Source organism: Suncus etruscus, chromosome 7, assembly GCF_024139225.1.
Source record: "Suncus etruscus isolate mSunEtr1 chromosome 7, mSunEtr1.pri.cur, whole genome shotgun sequence".
Classification (NCBI taxonomy): Eukaryota; Metazoa; Chordata; class Mammalia; order Eulipotyphla; family Soricidae; genus Suncus; species Suncus etruscus.
In genome coordinates this window covers 130,256,903-130,273,085 of record NC_064854.1, presented here as the reverse complement: position 1 = coordinate 130,273,085, position 16,183 = coordinate 130,256,903, and the positions used below count along the sequence as shown (strand labels likewise).

At 51.5% G+C, this 16,183-nt stretch overlaps 1 protein-coding gene across 1 annotated transcript in view; it reads left to right on the top strand.

Annotated features, from left to right (window-relative positions):
- The first annotated feature begins 419 nt into the window (after positions 1 to 419).
- The window catches only part of IL17RD (interleukin 17 receptor D), an 86,007-nt gene continuing 70,243 nt past the window's right edge, over positions 420 to 16,183 (top strand). The window contains exon 1 of the mRNA XM_049776226.1: positions 420 to 545. Within this exon, the coding sequence (XP_049632183.1) occupies positions 420 to 545 (126 nt within the window). The remainder of the gene's footprint in view (positions 546 to 16,183) is intronic.

The window sequence follows — 16,183 nt, the reverse complement described above, 5'->3', positions numbered from 1 at the left end:
TGACCACATAAAAAGGGCGTGGCCAAGGGAGGGGCGTGGTCATGTTGAGACGGGGCGGAGCTCTAGCCAGAAAGAAACAAAGCCAAATAAGGGGCGTGGTCAGAGATGGATGGGCGGAGCCACAAAAGGGGCGGGTCATACCCGAGAGGACGGCTCCGTGGAGGGGGCGTGGTCACGACGACAGGGGCGGAGCTTAAGCCAGAGCGAAGCCCCCCGGAGGGGCGTGGCCGCGCGAGAAGGGGGGCGTGGCCTCGCGGGGCGCATGCTCAGTCCGTGCCGGGCGGCTGGCTGCCGGGCTGGTGGCTCCGCCGCTCCTGCCTTCCCGTCGCGTCGCGTCGCGTCGCGTCGCTTCGCTCCGCTTCGCCTTCGCCGCCGCCTCGCGGGTCGGTCGCCGCCGGGCGGGTCCGAGGCGGGGCGCCATGGCGCCGTGGCTGCAGCTGTGCTCCGTCTTCTTCACGGTCAACGCCTGCCTCAACGGCTCGCGCCTCGCGCTGGCGGCGGGCGGCCCGGGCCGGGCGCGGGGCGCGGACACCTGCGGATGGCGGGTAAGGGTCCCGGGAGGGGCCACGCTTCTGGCCTCGCGCGCGGACGCTCCCCGGCACGGCCAGGACGCCGGGCTCTGGGCGGCCCCAAGGGGGACGCCGGGCTTCACGCCTGACCCCCTGCCCACCGCCTCGGACCCTGCCCGGACCCTGGCCCCTTGGGAGCCCCCAGACGAGGGACTCTGGGCTTCACGCCTGACCCCCTGCCCACCGCCTCGGACCCTGCCCGGACCCTGGCCCCTTGGGAGCCCCCAGACGAGGGACTCTGGGCTTCACGCCTGACCCCCTGCCCACCGCCTCGGACCCTGCCCGGACCCTGGCCCCTTGGGAGCCCCAAGACGGGGGACTCTGGGCTTCACGCCTGTCCCCCTGGCCACCCTCTCGCACCCCTGCAGGGCCAGGACCAGAGGGGCCTGGGCTTTTGCACCTGACCCCCCGGGCACCGCCTCGGACCCTGCTGGACCAGCACTCTGGTCCGCTTGCAAGCGCCAAGAGAGGCTCTGGGTTTCGCCTGAGCCCTGGGCACCGCCTCGAGCCCCTGCAGGGCCAGGACCCCGGGCCTTTGGGCAGCCCCAAGTGGGCTCTGGGTCTCACGCATACTCGCCTGGGCACCGCCTCGAACCCCTGCCTGGCCCCTGGCCCGCTTGGGAGCCCCAAGGCGAGGGACTCTGGGCTTCACGCCTGTCCCCCTGGCCACCCTCTCGCACCCCTGCAGGGCCAGGACCCTTTACAAGCCCCCAGAGGGGCTCTGGGCTTTGGCCCCCCACCAGGAGCCCTTCCCGACTAGCTTGGGACTGGCTCTCTGCCTCTTTAGTTATTTCTTCCCCGGCAACCGGGACCTGCTTTGGTGCTGTCCACGCCTCGGGGCCTGGACACCCAGCCAAGGGGTGGCAAGGGGCCGGCCTGGGCACGACTTGGTGGGTGCTTGGTGCTTGTCGTGTCCCCAGGACCCAGGATCTGCTGCTGTTCCTCAGCCCCTTGGCCCCTTGCCTGTCCCACCCGCCCAAGCCAGCCAGGACAGTGGCTGTTCGAGAGCACTCTGTGGCCTGCTGTGGGTTGGGGAGGACTCAGGGCAGCTTTGTGCACCGGCCGGCCAGGAGGTGAACTTGACCCGGGTACGAGCAGCGCAGACCCTCGCTTGGCCTTCTTGAGTGGGAAACGGGGCGGGTAGGGAGGTGCTGAGTCAACGTCCCAGCTCCTGGCACTGCTGACCTCGGGGAGTGGGCATGGAGGATGTTGGCTTCCCCCCCACGTTGCGCTCACTTGCCCGGGGGGATGGAAACAGAGGTGAGCAGTGGAGGTCTGGACGTTGAGGTGCTGAACCCTCTGGGTTTTTGGGCAAGAGGGTCTTCAGCTTTCTGTATGAACTTTCTGTCTGAGCTTTTTGTATGTATGGAAATCTCTGAGTGGCAGTGGGGATGGGACGTCTTCCATTCCAGCCACCCATCCCCTCAGCCTTCACAGAGGATGCGACCTCCTTTATTTGCATGACACATCACACTTTCTTGCTCTGTCCCTTTTGTTTTTCGGTTTTGGGCCACAACCTCAGTGACACTCAGGGGTTACTCCTGGTCCTGCGCTCAGAAATCGCTCCCTGGCAGGCTCCGGGGACTATCTGGGATGCCAGGAATCGAACTTGGGTCTGTCCAGGTCGGCCACCTACGAGGCAAATGCAGTACTGCTGTGCTGTCACGCTCTCGTCCAGTCCCATATTATTAGCACTTGTGCTTTCTTGTTTTAACTATAGAGATAGCCACTTTTTTTTTCTTTTTTTGGTTTTTGGGCCACACCCGGCATTGCTCAGGGGTCACTCCTGGCTGTCTGCTCAGAAATAGCTCCTGGCAGGCACGGGGGACCATATGGGACACCGGGATTCGAACCAACCACCTTTGGTCCTGGATCGGCTGCTTGCAAGGCAAACGCCGCTGTGCTATCTCTCCGTGTAGAAATAGCCACTTTTTCCGAGATCTTTTTGTTCCAAGTTTCTCTCAGGTGGGCTTACTGATCTTCCTACATCTCGGTGATCTCCATGGCTGCCTTAGCCTTGGGCTGAGCATAAAAGCTTGTTGGGAGTTTTATTACCCAGTTTTTACATGATGTCCTAAGAAGATACAGGTTTTCACTTTCTGTCCTTACACACAGTAGGTTTGGGGTGCTCACTAGGCTTGTGATGTTTCAGTGCTGTGCCCGTGGAATATCAGTGGATCTGTTCTTGGGCTTGTGTTCTCTCCCCCTCATCTAAAAATTGAGGCCCCTTGCCCAGTCATCTTGACTTTTCTTCCTGCCACAGTTCCTGCCGTGATGCTGTCTGTCTTTTACTAGGGCTCTCTTGATTCCCTTCACCAATGGTTACATGGTCTGGGTGTCAGCCCGCAGGGAGGCCAGCTTCTTCCTTGGACTTGCCTTGTGCTTCTTTTAGTTTTGTTCTTTTTTGGTTTTTCGGGCCACATCCATTTGATGCTCAGGGGTTACTCCTGGCTAAGCCCTCAGAAATCGCCCCTGGCTTGGGGGGGACCATATGGGACGCGGTGGGCGGGAGGAGGATTGAACCTCGGTCCTTCCTTCCTTGGCTAGCGCTTGCAAGGCGCAAGACACCTTCCTTACCTCTAGCGCCACCTTGCCAGCCCCTTGCCTTGTGCTTCTGATGGAGCCCCACTCTTCCTGACCCCACATTTGCAAGCTGCCCCCCTCCCCCCGTCCCGCTCCTGAGACCCCTTCCTTTCCCTGACTTTTCTCCCCCACCCCCAAACCTGCTCCGAGGTCTAAGATACAGGTGCTGTCTCCTGCGGGAATCAACCGCTGCTGTTCCCCCTTTGTTTCACCTTCTCCTGCAAGTCCTTGAGCTCTTGGCCTTCCTCTATTGTTCCCACCCTTTTGTTAGTCAGGTTCTAAACCTCATCTTGGCGGCCTTGAGGTCGAAACTCTGAAATTCAGCTTAATCCAATTAGACTTAGCAGTTTCCTGCTAAATCTTGTGGGGTGTTTTTTGTTTGCTTGTGTGTGTTTGTTCTGCCATGGTGGTTATCAGCCCTCGGTCTGCAGACTCCAGGGATGTCAGGAGGGTGTCAGAAACTGCTGTTAAATGAGAGACTTTAAAAAGTGGGAGGAGTGAGTAGGACAGCGGTAGAGCGTTTGCCTTGCACGCTGCCAACCCAGGACAGACCTGGGTTTGATCCCCGGTATCCCATATGTACCCCGGAGCCTGCCAGGAGTGACTTCTGAGCTCAGAGCCAGGAGTCATCCCTGAGTGCCGCCAGGTGTAGTCCAAAAACCAAAAGAAAAAAGAAAAAAAAAGTGTGTGGGGGGGAGAGATCATAGCACCAAACACTTATTCTTCTCCTTGTGATCCTCTCCCCCACCCCCGCTTCCCTTCAGCGCCACCATTGCCTGCTGGAAATGCTCTGTCTTTCCAGAAGCTACTGTCAGAGGCCAGGATCACCAGTGTCTAGTGACTTTGGTATTTGACCCACATGTCTGGGTTCTGAACCCCCTTTGGGGGAAATCCAGCAGGCATCAAGATACTGAGGTTGCTTCTAGTTTGTTTGGGACCTAACAAACAGGATTAAGGGCTTGGTTACCTGTGACCCAGACAGGGGAGGGCTCTGGAGGGCATACAGAGATCATGCAGAGGAGCTGGGCTGGGGCCAGGGGCTGCTTCCGAAGGAGGGGCCAGATCTGGGACCCGGACCTCCAGCCCTTGCAGGAATGTCTGTCTGTCCTGGGGTCTGCAAGGTGACCGGCCAGCTCCCACGCACCGCACCCTCCACCCTCGGTCGGTTGGTTGGTCCGTTGCAGCCAGCCTGGTTTCAGCGGTCAGGTTTCACAATCTTCCCTTTATTAGCCGCAATTAAGCGGCTGATACCATCTTGAACACTGCTCAGTGTTTTAGAAACCAGTTGTGGGTACACTTCCTCGAGTACTTAAAAACTAATCTGAATTGTCCCTCCCTGCCTGGTAAAGTCACTCTTTGAGTAATAAATACCGTTTTTCCAAAGTTGTGACGGTTTTGCAAAATGTCTTAAGACCAAATGTCTATGGCCATCCTCATTCCTTTTTTGCCTTAACACTTTTTTCTTTTTTTGTGTGTGTGGCTTTTGGGTCACACCCAGTGGTGCTCAGGAGTTACCCTGGCTTTTCGATCAGAACTTGTTTCTGCCAGGCTTGGGGGCCGGGATTTGAACCACCATCCGATCGGCTGTGTGCAAGGCAAACGCCATACCACTGTGTTATCTCTCTGGCCCCACTTTTTTCTTTCTTTTTCTTTTGTGGGGGGACCTAGAGGTACTCTAGTTACTCCTAGTTAATTCCTACACTCAGGAATGACTCCTGGTGGTGCTCAGGGCATCAAGTAGGGTTTACAGAGGGGTCTCAAACTCACGGCCCTCTGTACAATTTGTGGCCCTGCCCTAGAGGAATCTTTTTTTGTTTCGTTTTGTTTTAGTTGTTTGGGTCACACCCCCCAATGTTCAAGGCTTACTACTGACTTTGCACTCAAGGATCACCCCGACTTTGCCGCCTGCGGCCCCCAGGTAAATTGAGTTTGAGACCCCTGGTTTACAGGGATTGAACCCTGGGCCTGCCACAATCAAGGCAAATGCCCTCCCAACCCATTGTACCGTGACTCTGGCTCCTTTATTTATTTGTTTAACAAAATAGAGCCAGGGCTTACTCTGGCTCTGCTCTCAGGGAGCACTTCTGGCAGTTTGGGGGGACTGCATGTGGTATTGGGGATCGAACCGAAGCCAGCCATGTGTAAGCAAGTGTCCTCTCTCGTGTGTTGATGTGCCTGCTCCAGGTCTATTTGAAAGTGTAATGGTGGGGCCGGAGAGATAGCATGGAGGTAGGATGTTAGCCTTGCATGCAGAAGGATGGTGGTTCGAATCCCAGCATTCCATATGGTCCCCCGAGCCTGCCAGGAACGATTTGGGAGGATAGAGACAGGAGTAAAACCTGAGTGCTGCTGGGTTGAGCCCCCTCAAATGTGTAATGATTTGGGGGCCAGAGCGATAGCATAGCAGCAGGGTGTTTTCCTTAGACACAGAAGACCCTGGATGTGTTTGAGTTTGATCGTTGGCATTCCATATGGTCTCCTGAACCAGCCAGGAGCAATTTCTGAGTGCAGAGCCAGGAGTGGCTCAAAAAAAAAAAAAAATTCAGAATAAAGATGTGTAATGGTTTGGTTTGTGATGGAAAACTTTATATAAGTCTTTGGAGGGGTTGTTGTGCCCCCCTCTTTGTTGGTGCTTTGAGAAGCCAATTTAAGGAACAAGAAATTAAAAATATGATCTCCTAGATCTTCCTTTAGTGATTTCCCTGCAGTGAAAGAGGAGGGAGAGGGAGGATTGCTTGCCTTTCTATCTAACTGGGAATTGCTTCTCCAGTTGGTCATCCCTGGAACACAGTTCCACCACCAAAGTCATTTCCTGCCGTGATTCGGGAAGCAGAACACTGGCATCCACTTTTCAGTGAAGTGCAAGTTTCCCATTTAAGGCAAATACTTCATCTGCAAAGGTAGGAAGACGGAGGGTGGTGCTTGAAGGAAAGACGCCCCAGCTGGTTAGCATTTAGGTTCCTGATGAAAATCCACCCCAAGAACTCTCCTTGGCTCTGGGCCCGGGCATGTTGGCTTGAGCCCCAGTTGGATGGGTTTTCATTCACTTGCAGCTCGGGGCTGCCCAGCGCTGTATCTGCTCTGCCCGCCCTCTGCCCCTTCCAGGGTTCCGGATTAAATGACCTTGGCCTTCTTGACATGCCACGGGGTTTTAGGGTGCACTCTTTATTTATTCCAAGTAGTTCTGTGCGCTCTTTCAATCAGTGTTGTCTTATTCATTAAAGATTGTGTCCCAGGTCTAGTTCTTGGAAATAGCTCGCCCCGGGCTCCCCACTTTTACCTAGCCGGCCTATTGGAGGCATCTGTTGTGCCCGGGACGTTGTGCGTGCTAGGCTATACCTCGGGATTTGGATGAATGTGTGAGGCCAGAAGCTAAGCACAGGCTGTGGCACCATTTCCGTCCAGACATGAGTCCCAAAGTGGAGCCTGTAGACTTGTAGAACTTACAAGGACTGCCAGGACTGCCTTAGGAGCTTGTAAAAGTGCAGCTTCGAGGTGGATGCCCTCAATGCCTCCCCACAATTGCTTCAAGGGCCAGAGCACGTGCTTTGCACGGGAGAGTCCCATAGTCTGTCTGTGGCACTACCTGGTCCTCTGGGCACTGGGAGAGACATACTCCTGAGCACTGAGTCTGGAGTAGCAGATAGGTACCACTTGGCATGGCCTCAGGAACATAACAAAAAGGCGATGGGATTAGAAGGGGTAAGTCTGTCTGTGGCACTACCTGGTCCTTTGGGCACTGGGAGAGACATACTCCTGAGCACTGAGTCTGGAGTAGCAGATAGGTACCACTTGGCATGGCCTCAGGAACATAACAAAAAGGCGATGGGATTAGAAGGCCCCATCTTTAACCCATTTTAATTAATTAATTTATATATATATACATATATATATATTTTGTGTGTGTGTGTGTGTGTGTGTGTGTGTGTTTTTTGGGTCACACCCGGCAGCACTCAGGGGTTACTCCTGGCTCCCAGCTTAGAAATTGCTCCTGGCAGGCATGGGGGAACCATATGGGACGCCGGGATTCGAACCGATAACATTCTGCATCAAAGGCAAACGCCTTACTTCCATGCTATCTCTCCAGCCCCTATTTATTTATATTTTTCTACATTTATTTTTTGGGCCACACCTGGCGCCATTCAGGGGTTACTTCTGACTCTGCTCAGAAATCACTCCTGGCAGGCACAGGGGACCATATGGGATGCTGGGAATTGAACTCGAGTCCTTCCTGGTTGGCAAACGCTGCTCCGACCCCATAGCCCCCTCTTTAAAGATGGGCTTTGGAGCAAGTCCTCCTGATGTATCTCAGCGCTGAGAGCTTTTGCTTCAGGAGCCATCTTTGGTGATCTGATCTCAAGGAAAATCAAAACTCCAAATATTTTATTAAAAAATAAAAATATGGGGCCGGAGAGATAGCACAGCGGCGTTTACCTTGCAAGCAGCCGATCCAGGACCAAAGATGGTTGGTTCGAATCCCGGTGTCCCATATGGTCCCCCGTGCCTGCCAGGAGCTATTTCTGAGCAGACAGCCAGGAGTAACCCCTGAGCATCAAACGGGTGTGGCCCGAAAAAACAAAAAAACCCAAAAACCCACAAAACTCCAAATCAGAATTTGATACTGACGTTACTTCACTGGACTTAAGAAAAAGTGGAGCCTTTCTCAGAGCCCTCCTTAATAAAAGGGGCCTGGTGGGAATGAGGGGGAACTGGAGGCCAACTCAGTGAGGCACCCCAGTCTTGGATAGGTTTCTCTGGCCCAAACTGAAGAGGCAGCCGCCTGTCTACTGGGTTCCTCCCCGGCACAGCTGGACTGGAAAAGCGTCTCAGGAAAGAGTAGGGTTTGATCCAAGTCATAGTCTCAGCCTCTCGGAACGTGCAGTTAAACGTACAAAGGAACAAATCTGGGAATAGTTTTGTAAAATCTTGATTTTCGGGGCTGGGCGGTGGCGCTGGAGGTAAGGAGCCTGCCTTGCCTGCGCTAGCCTAGGACGGACCGCGGTTCGATCCCCCGGCGTCCCATATGGTCCCCCAAGAAGCCAGGAGCAACTTCTGAGCGCATAGCCAGGAGTAACCCCTGAGCGTCACAGGGTGTGGCCCAAAAACCAAAAAAAAAAAAAAAAAAAAAAAAAAATCTTGATTTTCAGTCGAATTTTGGTGGTGGCGGTGGCAAAGCCCCACCTGCTCAGCTCTCACTTGCTCCTGGCTTGGCACACAGGGCTCGAACCTGGCTTGGCTGTGTGCAAATCCAGCTTGCCTTGCCTGCTGTCCTGTTGCTCAGTCGTTTGGGTCCGTATGCGTGTGTACATGTGTGCCTGTGCCTTCAAACCCGCCTCCCCCCCCTGGGTCCCACATGCCATGCCACAGATGTCTATTGCCACAGGGCAACTGCAATTAATTGTCCTTTCATTCTTCCCTGCTTCCTGCTCCTGCCTCTGATGGATGAGTTTTCTGGCTTCTGAATGCCTGGGCCCCCCACCCTCAATTTGTAAGAGTGGAGCGTGAGGCGGGGTCCCCTCAGTTGACAGGATAGCTGCAGTGGGGGTGGCCGGCACCCTTGGAGCTTGAAGCTGACCTCTACCCGGCAATCCTGCCCTGGCAGCGGAGGCTTCTTCTGTCTTCCATCCCCCCTCCTCCTGCCAGTCCGCAGGGTCTCCCCATCCCTCAGCAAGCCTGTAGCCCCCGCTTTCCAGACAGACCGACTTGCTGAGCCTGCGGGAGACTGTCCTCCTGCGCTGTGTTTGTCTTGGCTGCCGGGAGGTTTTGAATGGGCCTGACACACGGTGAGGAGACTGATGGCCCCAAATCACATTGTTTCCCCCTTGTCCCCCGGGCCTGTGCCTGCCTTTGAAGCTCTTCCCTGTGGGAAGTCGAGACTATTTGCCCCATTAAAATGCCTCGGATTTCCTGTTTAACCACAGGCACTGCCTCTCTGCCACTCTGAACCCTGGCAGGGCAGGGCAGGGCCACCAGCTGATGGAAGAGACACAGGCCAGAGAAGGGTCACCTCCCATCCCTCACGGCTGATCGAGATGGACCCGACTGGACTGCCTGCCTCTCTCGGGAAGAAGAGACCACATGTAATTTTTTAAAATTTACAATGTAAATTGTTTTTATTTTATTATGGTATGTTTTATTATTTTTTATTTATTTTTTGGTTTTTGAGTCATACCGGCAGCGCTCAGGGGCTCCTCCTGGCTCTATGCTCAGAAATTGTTTCTTTCAGGCTTCGGAGACCACAAGGGATGCCGGAATTCGAACCACCTTCCTTCTGCATGGAAGGCAAATGCTTTACCTCCATGCTATCTCTCTGATCCCTTAAAATTTTTTTCTTTTTTGGGTTTTGGGTCACACCGTGCAGTGCTCTGAGGTTACTCCTGGCTCTGTGCTCACAAGTTGCTCCTGGCAGGCTCGGGTGACCATATGGGATGCCGGGATTCGAAGCACCGTAGGTTCAAATCAGGGCAAATGCCCTAAGCCAGGGGTCTTCAAACTACGGCCCGAGGGCTACATGCGGTCCGCAGAGGAGTCTGATCCGGCCCACCAGCAGTGAGCGCTGTTTGGTTGCCAAGATACCTGCCAGCATATACACTCAGTGTATATTCAAATATCAGGAACCATGCACTCAAAATGGTAACCATCTTTGGTAGCACTTATGCCTGTGAACAGACTTTTTCAAGAATGAAACATCTGAAATCTCCAACCAGATCAAGATTAACTGATGCCCACTTGCATCACTTATTACGGCTGGCAGTGACAAATATGGAACCGGACATTGACCATCTCTTTAGCCAAAAGCAGGCCCACAGTTCCCATTGAAATACTGGTGCGTGATCTGTTTATTTATAAATGGTTTTCATTTTATTTATATAAGATATGTGCAGTGTGAGTAGGAATTAGTAGCTCATATAGTCCAGCCCTCCGGCTCTCTAAGGGACTGTAATCCGGCCCCCACTTTAAAAAGTTTGAAGACCCCCACTTTAAAAAGTTTGAAGACCCCTGCCCTAAGCCCTGTGCTATCTCTCCAGCCCATATAGTATAGGTTTTAAAAAATGAGTAAATTACACATTTCTAGTTTAATATATATATATATAAATATATATATATATATATTTTAATTGAGGCCACGGTGAATTCCAAGTCTTTTACGGTTGTATTTCAGGCACATAGTGACAATGAATTAGGTCCATTCCCACCACCAGTGTTGACCTTCCTTCGCCACCCTTCCCAGCATGCCTCCTATACCTCTGCCCTTAGCCCCCTGGACTGCCAGTGTCACGGGTCCCTTTTGTATCTAGCTTGTTATGGTTTGGGCCTCTTGATTCTACTGTCGTTGACTTTAGTTTGGGTATTTAGGTCTGACCATTTTTTATTTCCACTCAATGCTCCTGAGACCGCTTGGCCCCTGGGTCCCACCCAGGGGTTTTTGAGATGGCTCCTTGTCCTGCTCAAAATTGATGCCATTGATAGGATTTCCACTAAGTCCTGAATTGCTATATGTCCCCTCCACCACCTTTCAAAAGATGGCACCTTCATTGTGGTGAGGTCAGTGCGTCTTTATGCAGCTGGTTGAAAGAATCTCATCAGCAGAGTTTCTTGTGTGTGCTGGAAACTTCACTGTCAGGGAAGCGTCTGATGCTTGCTTGTTCACAAGATGACACCGTGACTTAGTTTACTTCTTTCTACTTCTTTGATGCGTTCAGAAGCCCAAGTAAAAACTTTCTCGTTTAAATAAAACCCAGGGAGAGAGAGTGTCCCTGATCCTTCCAAGCGGTCTCTTAAAAGAAGGCTTAATTAATAATGCCAAAGTAAAAATTAAACGATTCAAAAATGGTCCAAGTACTGGAGACTGAAACTTGAAACACTCTGTACCCTGGTTTTGTTAAAAGAAAAAAAAAAGTCCCAAAGAGGAATAAGTGGTTGATCTCTAATGGAGTCTGTCCCTGTAACATTTGCAATCCCATTGTTCAAAGCATCCTTGATAAACAGCTTCCCCTGGCCCGGTTCCTTGGGAGAAGCTGGATGTAGCTCATTAAGGCTACAGCGTTTAAAGGTGGGCCTTAATAGGTACCAGCTGTCCTCAACAAATCACAGGCTGCATGACAAAATCAAGATGTAATGTGAACGCACATGTTAATTCTCTCCTAGAACGGAAGTTGGCCCCTCACTTGTCTGGCTTAATAGCAGAAATGCAAACGACTTCTGCTGTGCCTTTTCAAGGGCTTTCTGTAGTAAAGCTCATGGTAAATAACTTCTTTCCCACTCACTGATTAAATAACTTATTTGCACCCTTTGAATAAACGGGCTTGTCATTATTGTGGAAAGTTTGATAAATAGTTGCTGTACATGTCCTTGTTCCCAGCCTGATCAAATAGAGGTTAATCGCTGGCTTTTCATTAAAATAACGACATTCTCGGGAAACTTGCTCAAACTTAATCAGAAATACCATACTGGGGCTGGAGAGATAGCATGGAGGTAGGGCGTTGCCTTGCATGCAGAAGGACAGTGGTTCGAATCCAGGCATCCCATGTGGTCTCCCGAGCCTGCCAGGAGCCATATCTGAGCGGAGAGCCAGGAGGAACCCCTGAACGCTGCTGGGTGTGACTCAAAATCAAAAACAAAAATTAAAAAAATCCAACAAATAAAGGAATACCATATGAAGTCAGAGGGGAATAGGAATTGATAGCATTAATTAAAATGTTCAGCTGGCTATCTAATTCGGTGCATTAACTTCCTACTTCAAATGAATATTTTGGAACTCACGAGGGATTAAGCTTTAAATCTAACTTTTTTAGATTTAAGAGAAAAAAGTACTTTCTTCCTTTAAAAGCTCGGAGCTTCTCCAAGTGTTCTGTTTTGTCGGTTTTGCAGCTATTTTCCTCTCCTGACGGCCTGGTAACCCGTTAAAACGTGCTGGCAGGTGCCCCAGACGTCTGTGCCGAGATGGACTGTTGATGGGAATAGATGGAGGGTTTCCTGGATATGATGAGGCACCTTTCCTGAGGCAGGCCAGATGGATTTTGAAAGCCTTTCCTATGATTTTATTTTATCCAGGTGATTTCTGGTTTCTCCTCTTCCAGAATCTAGTGTCCCTTCTCCCATCACACGGACAACTGACGTACACAGACCGTGTGAAAAGCAATCCCTGACTAAATGCAGGTAAGGTCATTCTGAGCCTGCACACTGTTGTGTGACAGTGCACTGGCCTTTTATTTTTTTGGGTTTTTGGATTTTTGGGCCACACCCGGCGGTGCTCAGGGTTGATTCCTGTTCTGTGCTTAGAAATCACTCCTGGCTGCCAATAAACTTCTGGGGTGAGGCCTTTTTGTAATCAAGCCAAGGATTTTTTTCCCATTTTCTCCATTTTTCTGGACCTATGCAAACAACGGCGATTGCCACTATCACACCTTTACTATATTTTTTTACTCTTATCCTTCAAGGAAAAAAGGACTTAAAAACAACTGTAGTAGAATGCCTGTCTCGAATACAGGCAGGGGATGGGAAGGGGGAGGGGGTAATGTTACACTGGTGAAGGGGGGTGTTCTGGTTATGACTGTAACCCAACTATGATCATGTTACTTAAATAAAAAAATATATTAAAAAAAAAAAAAAGAAATCACTCCTGGCAGGCTCAGGAGACCATATGGGGTGTTGGGGATCGAATCCAGGTTCGTCCCAGTTTGGCAGCGTGCAAGGCAAACACCCTACCATTGTGCTATCTCTCCGGCCCCATGTCTACCGTCCTCCACAGAGGACATAGTGACACATTTACTCTGGGTGTATTTACTCTGGCTCGTGTTTCTTTTTTTTGGGGGGGGTGGGGTGGGTGGGCACATTTTGGCAGTGCTCAGAGGCCACTGCCAGCACAGTGTTGGGGGGTTTCATGCAATGCTGGGGCTCAACTCCATTTTCTACTTGGAAAGCATTTCTCTAGCCCTTTGAGCCGTCTCCCTGGCCCTCACATGGTCATGCTTTGTTTAACAATCTCTGAAGTTCAAAAACACAAAAAAAACCAGACTCATCTGGAACAAGGAGGCAAGAGGATATTCTGAGCAGCTGCTCCGTCACATCAGGGTGACTGGGTTGCTGTGGAGGGTTATGGGACACATCAGAGGGGGCCCAGGCTGCAGCGTGGCAGGAAGGAATCCCGGGTCGCAGGGAGCTCTCTGTCCTCTCCCTGCACCTCCAGTTTCTGAACATTGCAAACCCTTGTTCCTGCTGCCTCATCCCTTACCACCTTCTTTTTAGGAGAAAAAAAAAACCACTCAGTACTCCCTAAAAAATCTCTCTCGAGCAGATAGTGTCCTGGACCAGGGCCATAGATGATGTAGCAGCTAGGGCACTTGCCTTGCACAGGACTGACCCAGGTTCGGTCCCAGGCATTTCGTGTGGCTCTAAAGTTCGCAAGGGTGTGACCCAAATAGGAAAACAAAACAAACAAAAGAAACAAACATGAAGTGCCCCTCAATTGCACCTGCAGTTACTACCATCCCCATTTATTCTGGTGTTCCTGAGGGGAACCCACTGTTTTCTTTTGTGGTGATCATTTTGAGAGACAGATGTGAGGTGCAGTTTGGCACCCACCTTTGTTATCTGTACTTTTTTTTTTGGTTTTTGGGTCACACCTGGCAGCGCTGAGGGGTTCCTCCTGGCTCTCCGCTCAGAAATCACTCCTGGCAGGCTCAGGGGATCATATGGGATGCTGGGATTCGAACCACCGTCATTCTTCATGAAAGGCAAACGCCTTACCTCCATGCTATCTCTCCAGCCCCAATTATCTGTACTTTTTTTTTTTTTTTTTTTTTTTTTTTGGTTTTTGGGTCACACCCGGCGGTGCTCAGGGGTTACTCCTGGCTGTCTGCTCAGAAAATAGCTCCTGGCAGGCACGGGGGACCATATGGGACACCGGGATTCGAACCAACCACCTTTGGTCCTGGATCGGCTGCTTGCAAGGCAAAAACCGTTGTGCTATCTCTCCGGGCCCAATTATCTGTACTTTTATTTAAAGAAAAATAATTTTGGATTTTGGGCCACACTGGAGGTGCTTGGGACTGGAGTTGCTTGGGGTTTACTTTTGGCTCTGATTACGGACCACTTCTGGGGGGCTTGGGGAGCCATATGGAGTGCTGGGGATGATACCTGGGAGGGCCATGAGCAGGTGCCCTACCTGCTGTCCTATTTCTCTGGCCTTTTAAAAAATATTTATTATTGTTTCTACCACACCCAGCAGTGATAAGGACTTCATCCTGATGGACTTGGAACCATATGTGGGAGTACTTTTCCTGCCAAACTATAGTTCTGGCTCCTGGAATCGAGACTTTTTTTTGGGTGTGTGTGTGAGTATCTTTTTTAATTGAGACCAATGTACAAGTCTTTCAGAGTTATATATAAGGTACCTAGTGACAATGAATCAGGACATTCCCACCACCAGTGTTGACCTCCCTCCGCCCTAGTTCCCAGCATTCATCCCAGACCTCCACCCTTAGCCCCCTGGACTGCTGGTGGGACAGGTGCCTTTTGTGCATCGCTTGTTGTAGTTTGGGTCACTTTTGGAATCGAGACTTTTAAAAACTCATTGCCTAGTAACTGCTATCCCTGCCTCAGTTTCCCACCTCTCTGTGTGAGATTTCTCCCCATTCTTCTTTCCTCCTCCATCTCCCCTGAGAATTTCCCTTGTGCCAGAACACCACTGAGAGAGAAACTCCATTTGTTTCCGAAAGAACGCATTTAAGGTGGGTGCTTCAGAGGAGACTCAGGGTGGCGTTGGGTTGACTGAAGAAGACCCAAGAAGGCCGCCTTACCAAGGAGACTTGGCCAGTAGAACCCTGGGGGCCGGGTAGAAAGGAAGGTCTGGGCAAAGCGGGAAGGATGGTGATTAGGGGCGAAACAGGGAGGCTGAGTGCCTTGAATGGGATCTGGAGATTCCTCCAACAGATGACAGCTGGGACCTTTGCGGTAGCACCTGTGCATTTGTTTAGTGAATCTGGTCCTTGCTTTCTGCTGGACCCAATTTCTGAAGCGTAGCCAGGAGGGGGGGATCAGTTGGGTAACAAGAACCCCAGAGGATCCTATTTAAAGTACTGACCTGCTGCACTTCTATCTCTGTTCTGATTTTCCCGCACAGAATGAGCTTTCACTCTGTTGCTACAGTACCCCAAAGCAGTGCCCAGCATGTCCTTGGTTGCTTCTCCCTTTGTGTTTCTTTTTGTTTTTGTTTTTGGGCCACACCCAGCAGCGCTCAGGGTTTATTCCTGGTTCTGCCCTCAGAAATCACTCCTGGCAGGCTCGGGGGACCATATGGGATGCTGGGTTTCAAACTTGTGTCCGTCCTGTGTTGGCTGCGTGCAAGGCAAATGCCCTGCCGCAGTGCTATTGCTCCAGCCTCTCCCTTTGTGTTTCTTACATGACTCTTGATGGATTGTTGTCTCATTATAAATGAAAGAGTCCTAGTGTTGGTGTGGGGATGGTGAGGCCTTTCTGGGCTCGACCCAGCTCCCACAGCCCCTATGGTCTGGCGGGTCTGAAGGTTGCAGGGTGAGGGTGGAGATTCCCAAAGCAGTCAGATGAAGTTCCAGGAGTCAGCCAGCTTTTTTTCACAGTCCTACCGCCATTATACCTCCTCACATGGCCTCCATACTAAGCCTTTTCCTCACAGCTACTTCTCTATTCCTACTGCGCTCTCTCCGCCTGTCTCCCTTGCAGCTGCTTTTTCCAGGCTTCCTAACTGGCTTCCAGGCTGACCAACTCCCTTTGGTGATACTGAATTGCTGATGCTGAATCCGATGCTGTATCTCTGATGATGATGGCTCTCTCTCTAAATCCCCCCCCCCCTTTTTTTTTTCTGTTTTTTGGGTCAACACCCGGCAGCGCTCAGGGGTTACTCCTGGCTCTATGCTCAGAAATTGCTCCTGGCAGGCTCAGGGGACCATATGGGATGCCGGGATTCGAACCACCGACCTTATGCATGCAAGGTAAACCTTGCCTTACCTCCATGCTATATCTCCGGCCCCCTCTAACTCTCCATCTTAGCT